The 14484-nt window shown below is 42.4% G+C and overlaps 2 protein-coding genes across 3 annotated transcripts in view; both read left to right on the plus strand.

The window, feature by feature from the left end:
- The window catches only part of NONO (non-POU domain containing octamer binding), a 16772-nt gene extending 7572 nt beyond the window's left edge, over positions 1 to 9200 (plus strand). For both annotated transcript variants that reach the window (XM_023734675.1, XM_023734676.1), the window contains 10 exons: positions 872 to 1037; positions 2014 to 2207; positions 3442 to 3743; positions 4425 to 4520; positions 4713 to 4909; positions 5250 to 5334; positions 5767 to 5869; positions 6431 to 6470; positions 6702 to 6811; positions 8191 to 9200. In XM_023734675.1, coding sequence (XP_023590443.1) covers positions 881 to 1037; positions 2014 to 2207; positions 3442 to 3743; positions 4425 to 4520; positions 4713 to 4909; positions 5250 to 5334; positions 5767 to 5869; positions 6431 to 6470; positions 6702 to 6811; positions 8191 to 8325 — 1419 coding nt within the window. In that variant the 5' untranslated portion in view covers positions 872 to 880 and the 3' untranslated portion in view covers positions 8326 to 9200. The remainder of the gene's footprint in view (positions 1 to 871; positions 1038 to 2013; positions 2208 to 3441; positions 3744 to 4424; positions 4521 to 4712; positions 4910 to 5249; positions 5335 to 5766; positions 5870 to 6430; positions 6471 to 6701; positions 6812 to 8190) is intronic.
- A 391-nt stretch (positions 9201 to 9591) lies between these two features.
- On the plus strand, positions 9592 to 14109 carry ITGB1BP2 (integrin subunit beta 1 binding protein 2). The gene is made up of 11 exons (XM_004380137.3): positions 9592 to 9922; positions 10175 to 10224; positions 10315 to 10371; positions 10450 to 10595; positions 11368 to 11462; positions 11567 to 11625; positions 11766 to 11836; positions 11954 to 12053; positions 12325 to 12438; positions 12688 to 12750; positions 13077 to 14109. The coding sequence occupies exons 1-11, from the start codon at positions 9859 to 9861 to the stop codon at positions 13299 to 13301; spliced, it is 1044 nt and encodes a 347-aa protein (XP_004380194.1). The 5' UTR covers positions 9592 to 9858; the 3' UTR covers positions 13302 to 14109.
- The last annotated feature ends 375 nt before the right edge of the window (positions 14110 to 14484 follow it).

The following is a 14484-nucleotide window of genomic DNA, read 5'->3' on the forward strand; positions in this document are numbered from 1 at the left end:
ACACCATTTCAAAAATTTCTACATGCACAGTTCAGTGAGAGGTAGATATTTTTATCATCCCCTTTATAACAGCTGAACAAGAAAAGCAGAAGAACTTCACTAAGTAGTACATAGCTAGTGTGTACCGGGACCATGATTCAAACCTAAGTATGTCTAACCCCACAGCCCATACTTTTCCCACTCTTCATTCCACAGTATCTCCTATGGGCTAGAACTGTACCAGAGAACAAGACTTATTACTCCTTACCCTTGTAATAACTAGTCTATTTCTGAACTGTCCAGTCTATTCCATTTACTGTGTATTTCTTTTGTATTGGTATTAAACCATTTCAATCATTATCTTTATAATGTTCTTTAATATGTGACAGAATAGAACTGCCCCTTTATTTTTTCTTGGCTGAAATTTTTATAGAAGCATATCACCAGGTCTTTCTCCTGTGGAGCCACTTGGTGGATTCAAACTGCCAACCTTTTGGTTAGCAGCCGAGCACTTAACCCTGCCACCAGGACCCCTTTTTTAATATGTGATGTGATAGGCTATTTTTTAGGGGGTAGATTTTCTTGGGAAAGTGGTTTCCTATTAATGTATAGAATTATTGAACTGGAAGTTTCCTTAAGTCATTCTTGTTCAAGCTGTTCTCATCCAGTACTTGTCTGGTTTCTCTGTATAGCATACCTGCTAATGCTTGGTGGTTTTAAAGATTTTTTTGAATTGTACTCTTTCCATACTTGTTCCAAATAACCAGTTGTTTGGGTCTGGCAATAGCCGGAGTACTAAAAATGATAGATGACATGGTAAATAATCAGGGAGATGATTCTTAGTGCATTCTTAGCACTGAATGTATTTGACAGTCTGCTTTTTCTTTTTTAGGGTACAAAAATGCAGAGCAATAAAACCTTTAACCTGGAGAAACAAAACCATACTCCAAGGAAGCATCATCAGCATCACCACCAGCAGCACCACCAGCAGCAGCAACAGCAGCCGCAGCCACTACCCCCGCCAGTACCTGCAAATGGGCAACAGGCCAGCAGCCAAAGTGAGTAGATGCTAGGTAATGGGGTAGAAATAGGTTTCCTCTTGGGAATGGTTCTTTGGTTTTTAGATTAGCCTTTTGGGATTATAAGGAGATAGGCTTTTATGATATACCCTTGTTCTTCTTTTCCCTATTTACCTCTTAATATCTTTATGATGGAAAAAGGCCAATTCCCTGAAACCAAGAAGCAGTTATGTTGTAGGACAGTAGTTGAGTACAGGTTGCTTGGCTGTGGTGGCACATTCTAAACAGATGTCTACCCATTTTACCTTAGAACTTGTCCTTAGAGGTAGACATCAGAGGATTAGTAGTTAAAGAGACTATAGAACAAGTCTTTAAGACTTAATAGAGAAGTCTGGTACTAAGTATTATACTTTCAACCTGGGGCCTGTGCCAGCCCATTTTTAAATGTGCATTTTTGTTCATTCTGTAAAGTCTGAGTATCTGTTGTGTGCCTGTAACTAAGACTAGAGCCAACCTCAGCCCTCTTTATTTCCAGAGATTCCTAAAGAATGTTATTTGCTAACTCATTCCTTTTTATTCTGTTTCCCCAAATGTGAAAGAATGGGAACTGTTCTAGTTATGAATAAAGATTGGGAAAATGGAGTAAAAAATCTGATCCTTTGTGATATAGGGCTTCTTGACTTCCTTAGTCTTCTCTTTGGCCAATAACTTCTGTATTGTCTTTCTCACTCTGGCCCATAGTAGAGCTGTTGAGAAGTCCTCCCAGGTCTCTGCATACTGCTTTCACAGTCTAAGGTGCAATTTACTGATAAGTGGTTAGTGGATAGGTTGCATTTGGAAATGGTGTTGCCTTTTCTATAGCAATTGTATTTCCTAATCTAGCAGTAGTTATTGCTCTTTGAGAATGTGACTGTAATTCTTTCCTCGGTCTTTTTTTTTATTATTATTATTTGTGGTGAAGTATATGTACCAAAACTGTCTCCTCAATCTTTTGAGTGACTGTGTCTTCCCTCAGATGAAGGCTTGACTATCGACCTGAAGAATTTTAGGAAACCAGGAGAGAAGACCTTCACCCAACGTAGCCGTCTCTTTGTGGGCAATCTTCCTCCTGACATCACTGAGGAGGAAATGAGGAAACTATTTGAGAAATATGGGAAGGCAGGCGAGGTCTTCATTCATAAGGATAAGGGCTTTGGCTTTATCCGCTTGGTGAGCAACTGTGGGCTTTGGGACATATGGGGAAGCTGGGAGTGATATATATGGATATATATGGAAAACTAGGCAGGGGGAATAATTCTGAGGTGGTCTGCTTGCCAAAAGCTTGTAGTTGATGAAACAGGACCAGAAATACAGATTTTATTTTTACTTATTTTTCCTCATGGGTTTTTGTTTTGTTTTGTTTTAAGTACAAAATAGATTTATTTGCCCAAGATACCAGGGCTAAAGTATGCTCCTTGGAACTCTTTCTTTTAATTGGAAAAATTTGAACATACAGAAATAAACAGAATAGTATAATAAACCTGCACATACCCATTGCCCAGCTGCAGCAGTTTCAACTTATGGCTAGTCTTCTTTCATCTGTGTCTTCCCCCTAGATACTCTCCACCCCCGACGAAAATATTTTAGTATGTTAGGTCTTAATTTTGAAATTTCATTTGATTTAGGAAAAGATTTTAAGTGTACAGAGGAAACCATTTCTAGGCATTATCTATTTTCGTAAATAATGAGAAACAAAATGATCACTAGATGGGGTAGTCAGAACTAGTTTTCATTCCGGATCTGCCACTAAACTCATGAGACTGTATAACTCAAACCAAACCAAACCCGCTGCCATTGAGTTGATTCTGACTCATAGCTACTCTATAGGACAGAGTAGAACTGCCCAATAGGGTTTCCAAGGAGCAGCTGGTGGATTCGAGCTGCTGACCTTTGGTTAGCAGCCTAGCTCTTAATTACTGTAGGCAAGTCAGTTTCTCTGGGGTTCAGATTCAAGAAGGTCCCTTCAAGGTCTGTGGTTCTAAAGAAGCTTCTTGGAGTGCATAAGTGATTCTGGTTAAACTTGTGTGTAGCTAGCTAAGATTAAAATATTCTGGGTACTGTATTATAGGGGTAAATATTAGGGTGGTGTTTGTTTTCTGAATAGTCTGCTATCTCTTGAGAAAACAAGAAACTGACTAGGTAAGTGGCGTTAACTTCTAGAATTTCCATTTATTTGGTTTATTTGATTTATTGACGAGCTACCGGAGCAGTTATACTGTAATCAAAGAGTTAGTCTGTACTAGATGATTCTATTCTTCCAGTTCTACCCATGTTTCTTTATATGCTTGTTACCAAGGGTTTTTTGGAGACATTTCATTATTGAGCTATGCTACTTTAGATTGTTGGTGAATGCATCGATGGTTTTTGTCAAACTGAGTTATTGTAACTTTCTTCTGCTCACCAGGAAACACGAACTCTAGCAGAGATTGCCAAAGTGGAGCTGGACAACATGCCACTCCGTGGAAAGCAGCTGCGTGTGCGCTTTGCCTGCCATAGTGCGTCTCTTACGGTCCGAAACCTTCCTCAGTATGTGTCCAATGAACTGCTGGAGGAGGCCTTTTCTGTGTTTGGCCAAGTAGAGAGGGCTGTGGTCATTGTGGATGATCGAGGAAGGCCCTCAGGAAAAGGCATTGTTGAATTCTCAGGGAAGCCAGCTGCTCGGAAAGCTCTGGACAGATGCAGTGAAGGCTCCTTCCTGCTAACCACGTAAGTGAGGGATTATTTTCAGAAATAGACCTTAGGTTGCTACTTCCTTGCTGTTGTCTGGGGAGTTAGCCTCTAGGAACTATGTTCCTCTGTTCATTTAAAGACTTTTTTGGGGGGAGGGGAGGTAGAAGTTTCAGTAACCAGGCATTTAAAGACTTTTGATGATACTCAGTTTTCTAGTACATTTCTAAAGTAATCCTCTATTTTAAATTAGGGAAAAAAGGATTTTCAATGTAATCTTAATGGAAATGATATGAGGATTAAGAAATAAACCTGTTCAGTCTTTCAGTAGGCTGTCATTTATAATCAGTGTTGGATCTCCACTTTGAGAAATTTTAGTACTCTGCAAAGTTGCTTTATGCATGTTACATCTTAGTATTTTCCCCAAATCATTTTCTGGAGTTCTGCAGATAGCAGATATTTAGACTGCACTTACTTTCATCTTTTTGAAGCTGTATTTAGAGATCTGAAGCCTTGATTCCATTCGGTCAACCACAGATTCTCCGTAATGCCATTAAAAGGGCTTGGTTCTATGGGCTAGATATAAGAACCTTTTCAGAAGTATGTTAAATTGTCCAGCCCTGACCCCTTAACTAGTTCATGCTAGTTAGTGGCAGATGTAGAGAGAGAAGCCTAGTAGGGTATGATTTGATTAACCTTGAGCTTCCTTCTTTCTCCCAGATTTCCTCGGCCTGTGACTGTGGAGCCCATGGACCAGTTAGATGATGAAGAGGGACTTCCAGAGAAGCTGGTTATAAAGAACCAGCAATTTCACAAGTATGTGTTCCTAACAGATTCTCTGTTATGTGTTTGCCTAATCCTAAGGAAGTTTGTAAAGGATGTGTAAAAGGGGCAGGTCTTTGATGTATGTGTTTGCTAACAGCCATTATCTTGGCCGTCAGATAGAATGCAATGCTTAGTTGGGGGGAATCTTAGACAGAGTTAGTGACCCAGGACCCTTGTCTGTAGGGAGCGAGAGCAGCCACCCAGGTTTGCACAGCCTGGCTCTTTTGAGTATGAGTATGCCATGCGCTGGAAGGCACTCATTGAGATGGAGAAGCAACAGCAGGACCAAGTGGACCGCAACATTAAGGAAGCTCGGGAGAAGCTGGAGATGGAGATGGAGGCTGCTCGCCATGAGCACCAGGTCATGCTAATGAGGCAGGGTGAGTATAAGCCTATAAAGTCTTAAAACTAGAAGAACAAAATGACAGTTTTTAGGGGGTTATTTATATTAATCAGTAGAGAAAGGCCTAAATCTCTACTTTTATTCTCTGAAATATTTTGTTGATCTTGGTAGGCAAATGAGCTTGGAGATGTGACAGAGAATACTGGATTCTGTGGAGAAGGAAATATAGGTTTGACTTTATTTTTGGAATCTGGATACCTCGGACAGCCACTCAGGGATTATATTCCCTTTGCTTTCTGGATCTTTATTTTTAGAAAATTATTGGGTCTATGTGAGGAGAGTGAAGAATACTCTGAATCATTTTGTTGTTTTTCTAGATTTGATGAGGCGCCAAGAAGAACTTCGGCGGATGGAAGAGCTGCACAACCAAGAGGTGCAAAAACGAAAGCAACTGGAGCTCAGGTAACTTTCTTGAACCCTGTTTTCCTGACAACTCTAAAAAGAAATACCTCAGTTCTGCTTCCTACCACCACGCTACCTGGTGCATTTGAAATATGTTGGCAAATATTTCCGGACTTCTTCTCAGGTTATCCCTTTGGATGGAGAGATTTTCTAGCTGCCCATGGCTCTAGGAATTACCTGGGGCTGCACTACAGAGGAAGCAGCTGAGTGCTGGTCTCATGAGGCCCCTTTGGGAGAAGAGAACACATATGGGTTCCGTTAGGGCTGGGCACATTTAACAGTGAGTTTCCTGGGGAGCTATGATAGTTTTCAGTAGGCTCTTGATCTTCTTGGCAGAGTCCTTAATTAAGATAGCCTGCTTAAGTTCTGGAGTGCCTGTTCTTTAAATACCTTGGTGACTCTGGTCTTAAATGTCTTGATGACTTTCTATAGGCAGGAGGAGGAGCGCAGGCGCCGTGAGGAAGAGATGCGGCGGCAACAGGAAGAAATGATGCGGCGACAGCAGGAAGGATTCAAGGGAACTTTCCCTGATGCGGTATATCTCCCTTGTGCCCATCATGTATCAGGCCATTCATGACTTGGCAAAACCACCATGAATTGTCCACTAAGGACTACAAAATACATCAGGCTCTGACCAATTTTTCCACGTTATGAAATTCCTTTTAGAAAGAAGAATTCATAGGAGGGAGAGGTAAGGTTTGAAGGGGAGCTCATGTAGCCTCATAGGCAATTCAGGACGAAAAACTGGGGCCACTGTGCTGTTTAGACTTAGTGACTGTAGGATGAGATATATCAAATCCTGTGGCCTCCTTGACTAGTCTTCTACTGTCCTTACAGTTGTTGCACAGGTTGGAGACCTAGGAGAAATCAACTCTCCCTCCCTCTTTCTCCTCTCCTGTTTGTAGTAGGAGACTGGTGTCCTAGTATCTCTGCAACTTTGAACTTACTCCATAACTAGCAAGGAGCTGTTGGTGTTTCTCAGCTTGGTCCCACTATTCTTACCATTCCATCTACTCCCCTTAGTGTGTGGTCCTCAATGGACTGTGGTAGAGTGCACTACTGTCATGGATTGTCTTGAATATTTTTTGTTTTTCAGAGAGAGCAGGAGATACGGATGGGCCAGATGGCTATGGGAGGTAAGGACTTAGGAGGTTAAAGACTATCATTTCCTTTTTTGTCTGGTCTCTGGTGAGCTATATAGCTTCTCCAACCTAGTCCAGATTTAAAGGACTGACATTTCTGGGAGTATCATTTTTGGGGAGTGACATGTCTTAGTGCAGAAGTCTCACTGAATTGTTTCCTTTGGTGGCATAGAAAGAGACTTAACAATCTCCAAGCCCTGTACTGATTACAATACTCTGCTTTAGGTGCTATGGGCATAAACAACAGAGGTGCCATGCCCCCTGCTCCTGTGCCAGCTGGTACCCCAGCGCCTCCAGGACCTGCCACTATGATGCCAGATGGAACCTTAGGATTGGTAATAAACTGTAGGGCATTACAGTAACTGGTAGTAGGAGAGGAAAGGGCTTTGCCTTCACAGCCCCTGGAGCTACCTTGATTTTGCTACAGATAACAATCTTTAGGATTACTGGTATCCATTAAATGTAGTCTCAAGAACTTTATTTTTTAATCTTGAGCAAACCCAGGCTCAAGCTATACTTTGTCTAGGAGTTAAGCAAATGACTCCCGTCTGCCTGGCCAGTCTGATTGACTTGTTTAGCTGCTACCCTGATGTGCAGATTATTTTTTGAAAGGAAGACAGTAAAGTCTACTGTAGATGTTATCACATAAAATAGATGTGAATCCAAAGGCTTTATGGCTCATAAAATCCTGAGGTGGTTTTGATTCTAGTGTTACAATGCTTGGATTAAAACTGGGAGCCCTAGTGGCACAGTGGTTAAGTGCTCAGCTGCTAGCCAGAAGATCAGCAGTTTGAACCCTCCAGCCGCTCCTCGAGAGAAAGATGTGGTAGTCTGCTTCCATAAAGATTTATAGCCTTGGAAACTCTTAAGAGGCAGTTCTGCACTGTCCTGTAGGGTTGCTATGAGTCAGAATTGACTGGACGGCATTTTTTTTTTTTTTAATGCTTAGATTGCTGAAGAGTGATGGCCTGCCCTTGTCCAGATAACCTAACTTAGGAAAAAGGACTTGGCTAGAATTTAGCCCGAGTCCCTGGGTGGCACAAATGGTTAATGTACTCAGCTACTAATTGAAAGGCTGGCGATTCGAACCTACCCAGAGGCATCTTCCAAAAGGTCACAGCCATGAAAACCCTATGGAGTACAGTTCTACTCTGAAACACATGGGGTCAACATGAATCAATCGACTTGGCAACTTTTTTTTTTTGGTAATTTGTTTTATTTTTTGTTGTTGAGAATATACACAGCAGAACATACACCAGTTCAACCATTTCTATATGTACAATTCGTGGGGTTGCCATGAGTCAGAATCGACTTCGGCATCTTTTTTTTTTTTGTAATTTGTTTTAGTTTTTGTTGAGAATATACACAGCAGAACACACACCAGTTCAACCATTTCTGCATGTACAGTTCAGGGGTGTGTGTGTTTCAAGAATTTATCCAACCTAGGAATTTAGTACATAATATTGCCTAATAGTGAGAAATGGGGATGTAAAGGTAGGATGGGTTCTAATTCAGGCAATCTTCTTTTCAAGGGTATCCACTAGATTTGTTCTAAACAGGCTTGGTCACCCCTAGCATCAGGAGCCTTATTGAATAGTTGGGTGGAAAGTTCCTTCCCAGTTAGCTTTTACTGGCCTCCAGGGGAGGGAGTACAGGTGGGTGTGAAGCTTAGGACAAGGGTTCTATTGTAACATTGCTCTTTTTTCTCTTTAAGACCCCACCAACAACTGAGCGTTTTGGCCAAGCTGCTACAATGGAAGGAATTGGGGCAATTGGTGGAACCCCTCCTGCATTCAATCGTGCAGCTCCTGGAGCTGAATTCGCTCCAAACAAGCGTCGCCGATACTAATAAATTTGCTGTCTAGTTTCCCAAAACCCGTAAAAGAAGGACCCTTTTTGGACTAGCCAGAATTCTACTCTGGAAGAGTGTTAGGGATTCCTCCCAATAGTTGAGTCTTCCCTGCCTGTACTACTCTAGGGAGTATGCTGGAGGCAGAGGGCAAGGGAGGGGTGGTATTTAACACATCAGTTCTGTGTGGTATATTATTTAACAAATCAATTCCATGTGGTGCATTCCTGAAATCTCAAATACAATGAATGTTGAGGGCCTGGGGGGAACCATGGCAAAAATGGATCCAGTTAGAGCCCCATTAATCTTGATCATTCCATTCTTTGTCCATCCTGTTTTCTTTGCTTTCTCATCCTGAACAACTTCAACCCCAGAGACAATGCCACATATACCACAAAAACCAAACATCCCCCAATGACCTTAGCCCCATTGCTGCATTCACTCCCAGATCAGAATTTAGGCAAATGTCCACAGAGGTCACAGACAACATGCCTACGGTTCTGTTATATCCCATATATTACCCCTTCATGTCCTAAAGGAGACATTTTCTCTTATAGATTTTCATTTTAGTCTATCTTTTAAAAAAATCTTGTGTTAACTTGCCTTCATCTTTTTCTTGGGTGAGGACAACCCAGAAATTGCCCTTTTGTGTCTATGATGTTGCTATTCACAGCTTTTCTTGATAGGCCTAGTACAGTGTTGGGAACAGGGTTGCTGTATGTTGAAGGTCTGACAGTAGCTCTTAGCCTTGCCTGTCTTAGGTAGTTATGCTGTGCATTTTTTATTGGTGTATCATGTTTGATTTGTCCCTGATACATTAAATTTGGAGTTTTCCTGATAAATGGAGCAGTAATGCAGCATCAACTTATTAAAATACATTTTAAGCCTTTTAATTTCCTGTGCTATTTTTGAAGGGGAAGGGAGGGTGGAGGGTAATTCTGTCTTAGGAGATGAGTACTATGCTTTATAAGGGTAATCCTTATTGAGATTTTGATTAAGGTATTAGTCATCCTTCTGGGGAGAAGGTGGGGTTAGATGCATACTGTAACTGAAATGGTTGACAAGGATCAGTGTTATTGGGACTACACAGAAGTAATGAGAATAGGAGCAAAGCTGCTGCTTTGAAAGAGGGGAAGAAAATGGGCTGGAGGAATTGGGGTATCCTCATTGAGCTGGGGTGTATCCCAAAGTTGGTATATTCTGAGCAGCTGCTAATATGTCAGTGGCTTGGGATTGGCATGGTGAATCTAAAGCTGAATAGTGGTTAGCTGACCTCACACATGTTCTAAGCCCTACTCCGGCCTGATCCTTTTTTCCTGAGCCTCAGAGCTAAAATGCTCCTGAGCTCTTCCTTGTTGCCTGGGAAGACCAATTGAAGTTCCCTTGCCCATGTTAGGAGGTATACGCCTACTGAACTAAAGATAGAAACAGCTGGCCCTTCTAGGCAGCTAAAAACCTCCAGACTAAGAGGTGTTACCCACTCAGCAGCCAGACTCCTTGAAATACCCTTTCTGTAGTTATACCAACGCCTCTATGTCTCTACTCTGCCATAACAAAGGCTGTGGGCAACGCTTTGACCCCAATACCAACCTTTCTGGTGAGTAATCCTGACCTTGCTAGGGGTTCTGTGGGTGTTGGGTGGTCAGTTGTAGGGTAGCATGGTAAAGGAGCAGGGAAAGAAACTTGGTGTACCCGCCTTAGTTTGGTCTGGATGATCTTCAGCCTTCACCGATACTTTCACATTATGTGGAAAGAAACCACAAGGATATAAACCTGGGGAAGAGGTGAGATAATGATACTCGATACAGTTATCTTTCCTTCCTTGATCCTCCCCTCAACTGGTGTCCAGATTCCTGTTGCCATCACCCTGGTGTCCCAATCTTTCATGATACACTTAAGGTGAGGAGTAGCTGATGGGGGGATAGCAAGATCATTTCCCAAAGGAAATATACCCAGGAATCTAAGCTGAGATGGGTCTCTTATTATTAGGGTTGGTCCTGCTGCCGGAAGCGAACTGTAGATTTCTCTGAATTCTTAAGCATCAAGGTAAATCTTTTTCTTCCTTGGATTCTTCCCCTGATAGAAGGATTCTATCCCTAATCCTTATCTCCTTATCTATACTAGGGCTGTACTATGGGACCACATTGTGCTGAGAAGCTCCCTGAGGCCCCACAACCTGAGGGCCCTGCCGCAAGCAGTTCACTTCAGGAGCAAAAACCTCTGAATACGAGTCCAAAGTCAGCAGAGACTTTGCGCCAGGAGAGGCCCAAGTAAAGAGGAGGTTCCCGGGTTTTTCCTATATTTATGCATCCTAGGAGTGATTAAAGAGTCATTGAGATTTGGGAACTAGGAACCAGAGATGTGAGGAGGGCCAGGATGGTGTATATTCTGTGCCTTAGGGAAAATTTGTGTCCAGAAATAATTTCCTTTGCTCTAGGGTGGTTTGGGGTGGTGATTGGATAGATGAGTCAATGGATTAGATAGTCCCTCACAAATACATACTCAGTATGTAACACAAGAGGGGTTGTTGACAATGATGTAATTTTTTTAAAAAAAGAGCTTTAAGATAAGTCTTGCATCAAGAAAAGCACATGGTATTGGCAGCCAGGAGGCTGCAGAGGAGAATAATTTTGTGAGCATAGTATGAGCAACAGAAGAAGATCAAATAGAGTCTACAATTAAATTATAAAGGAAGGAGAGGATGAACAGAGGTGAAAGTAGAGGTAAAAAATCTGAGATTGTTAACTACTAGGGTCTAAAGGGCTGGAAAGAAAGAGGAAATGACGTGGTTCTGAAGAGCAATGTGGTTAGATTTAGAGCAACTGAGTGGATGGGCAAGAGAAGCCCTGGGGATTTCCCCAGGGTTCAGGAATTTGGGATGTCCACAGAGATGGAAATTGGCAATGAGGTTGCTGCCCAGTACCTCCAGTCCTGCCGCACTTTCACCATACTTCTTTGACTCCATTAGAACTGGTGGGAGTCTTGGAGCTGGTGGTCATGGTTAATGGGACAAGACTAAATCACCCCAACCACAACTCCTAGGTCAGAGTTGCCTCTGAAGCTGCTGCTGCTAAATATATCCCAAGCCCTGGAAATGGCATTGGAACAGAAGGAACTAGACCAGGAACCTGGGGCAGGTAGGTGGGCCCTTAGTAGGACAGTCCTTGTAGACTGGAGTTTAGTGGATGTGGCCATTGGGTAGGGGGATGGATAGGTTCTTGACTTACTTTCCCTTGCCCAGGACTTGACAGTAGTCTGTTCCGGACTAGTTCCAGCTGCCAGAACCCAGGATGTGATGCTGTGAGTGAGAGTTTTGGGGGCTCAAGCATGTGACTGAAAAGTGCTACACCTGAGGGATGACTGGGTATAGATATGAGACTGAGTGAGGTACACCTTAGAATGACCCGATTCATTTTCTGATTCTCCCTTATCCTTCTTAGGTTTACCAAGGCCCTGAGAGTGATGCTACTCCATGTACCTACCACCCAGGAGCACCTCGGTTCCATGAGGGGTGAGGGAGGGGACTGGGTAGGCTGTAAGGTTTCTCCCAACCAATATTGGTCATAACACGGGAGTTGGGGTTTGTGGGGAGAAAGGAAGATTCAATTGAATAATCTTCCTACCTCAGGATGAAGTCTTGGAGCTGTTGTGGCATCCAGACCCTGGATTTTGGGGCATTCCTGGCACAGCCAGGATGCAGAGTTGGTAGACATGACTGGGGGAAGCAGGTAAGCCCCAACTTGCCTGAACTCTTGATTAGAACCCAATCGTAGGGATAACCTCTCCTCCCTGTACCTCATGGCCAAGCTTTCTACCTTGTCCTCTTTGTATGGACCGAATAAGATTCTGCTCCCTATCCCTCAACAGCCCAGAAGCTTTGCAATATGATGGAGTATTAATCTTCTGAGGCTTACTGTCTCCTCTCCACCCATACCATGAGGACTCGCCTTGGGTTAAGAGTTCATTCTTAACCATCCTCATTTCACATCTTATCTTTAGCTACCAGCATCTTGCCGCCATGATTGGCACCAGACAGATTCCTTAGTAGTGGTGACTGTATATGGCCGGATTCCACTGCCTGCACTCAACTGGGTAAAGGCCAGTCAAACGGAGGTGAGGAATCATCTGATGCTGGATGGGAGGCTAGTGAATTGGGTGTTGTTACAATCTTACAGGCAGAGTTACTGTGTGTACTTAACCTACAGGCTCCATGGTTCCCTGAGAGGATGGTAACGCTATCAGGGCAGGGTTGTTTGGATAACCCTTGGATGTAGGGATCACACCTCTGGCCTGGTTCTTTGCCATAATGACTTGTTCTGACCTTCTGGGGTTGTTACTACCCCTGTAATTCTTTTCTTTCAGCTTCATGTCCACATTGTCTTTGATGATAATCGTATGTTCCAAGCACAGATGAAGCTCTGGGGGGTAAGTGAAGTTAAGTGGGCACAAGAAGGGGAGGCAGATGGGGTGAAAAGAAGGGTTGGACTGGAACGAATTGAGGATGTCTTGAGGGAAGGAGTTGTAGTGGGAAAGTGGAGGTTTTCTCTTCATTTGCTTTGATATTTTCTTTCTCTCTCTGTGTGTCTCTGTCTCCCTTACTATATTGTCTTACTCCTCCATTGGTATTTTTTCCTCTTTACATTTTTCTTTCTTCTGACCTTTTTCCCTGTCTCATTCATCACCCCCCCCCCCAATTCCTTTGATTCCCTCATTCTCTCTTCTGTGTCCCTCTATCTTTCCCTCCTCCTCAGGTCATAAACGTGGAGCAGAGCTCTGTCTCCTTGATGCCATCTCGGGTTGAAATCTCCCTGGTCAAAGCTGACCCAGGATCCTGGGCCCAGCTGGAGTACCCCAATTCTCTAGCTGAGAAGGCTAGGGCTGGGGTTGGGTTAGAAATGGATAAGGAAGAATCTGAGGATTCAGATGATGATCTGAGCTGGACAGAGGAGGAAGAGGAGGAATCTATGGGGGAATAGTGACACCAGACAGCTGAGTGTCTACATAGGACCCCAATGACTCCTTTAGGACCTCAGAGACCAGGATATGGTTGGCCATGTGATATGATTAAGCAGCAGGGGGCTGAAGGAGGGGAAAACAAAAGTGTCCAAAACATGTTGTTTTTCCCTTAAATAAATCTTGTATTCTGCAGAATTACATAGTGTCATTCTCTCACCTCACTATCTAAGATCATATTAATTCCCCCCAACCTCTATGTGTGTTCAGCACATGTGTGAAAACAAGCACAACCACATTTGGTCTATTCTTCACAGCCACCAGGTATTTACTGAATACTATGTGCCCAGGTATATGTTAGGTGGTTTAGAGATATTTTAAAAACATAAAATTTATTCATTCTTCTCAAGAAATTACAATCTGGCTGGCAAGCCAAGTCTAATTTGCATAAAATAATAATAAACATTATTAGGCCATTTAACTGAGTATTAAATTGTACAGTACAGTTTTTAAGAGCTGCAGGAGTTGAGAGAATGTGGATTAATGTGGACTGGATTACTAAGGGAAAGCTTCATGGAAGAAGTACATTTTTTATAGCTTTATTAACATATAATTCACATATTAATACAATATATCCATTTAAAGTATACAATAGTTTTTTGTATGTTCATAACTTGTGCAACCACAATCAATTTTAGAACATTTTCGTCACTGCAAAAAGGAACCCTGTACCCATTAGTAGTCACTTCTCACATCCCCCAAAACCCATAGCCCTAGGCAACCACTATTATCTACTTTCTATCTCCATAGATTTGCCTATTCTGGACATTTCATATAAATGGAATCATACAATACGTGTTCTTTTGTGACTGGCTTCTTTTAGCGTGATGTTTTCGAGGTTCATCCATGTTGTAGTTTATATCAGTACTTCATTCCTTTTTATGGCTGCATAATATTCCATCGTATGTATATACCACGTTTTAGTTATCCATTCATCAGTTGATGGACATTTGGATTGTTTCTACTTTTTAGCTATTGTGAATACTGCTGCTATGAACATTGGTGTACAAGTTTTTGTATGGGCATATATTTTGTTTCTCTTGGCTATATAACCAGGAGTGAAATTGTTGGGTCCTGTGGTAACCGTTTAACCTCTTGAGGAACTGCCAGATTGTTTTCTAAAGAGGTTACACCATTTTACATTCC

The sequence above is a fragment of the Trichechus manatus genome, unplaced genomic scaffold (genome assembly GCF_000243295.1).
Source record: "Trichechus manatus latirostris isolate Lorelei unplaced genomic scaffold, TriManLat1.0 scaffold00070, whole genome shotgun sequence".
In the NCBI taxonomy this organism is placed as follows: domain Eukaryota; kingdom Metazoa; phylum Chordata; class Mammalia; order Sirenia; family Trichechidae; genus Trichechus; species Trichechus manatus.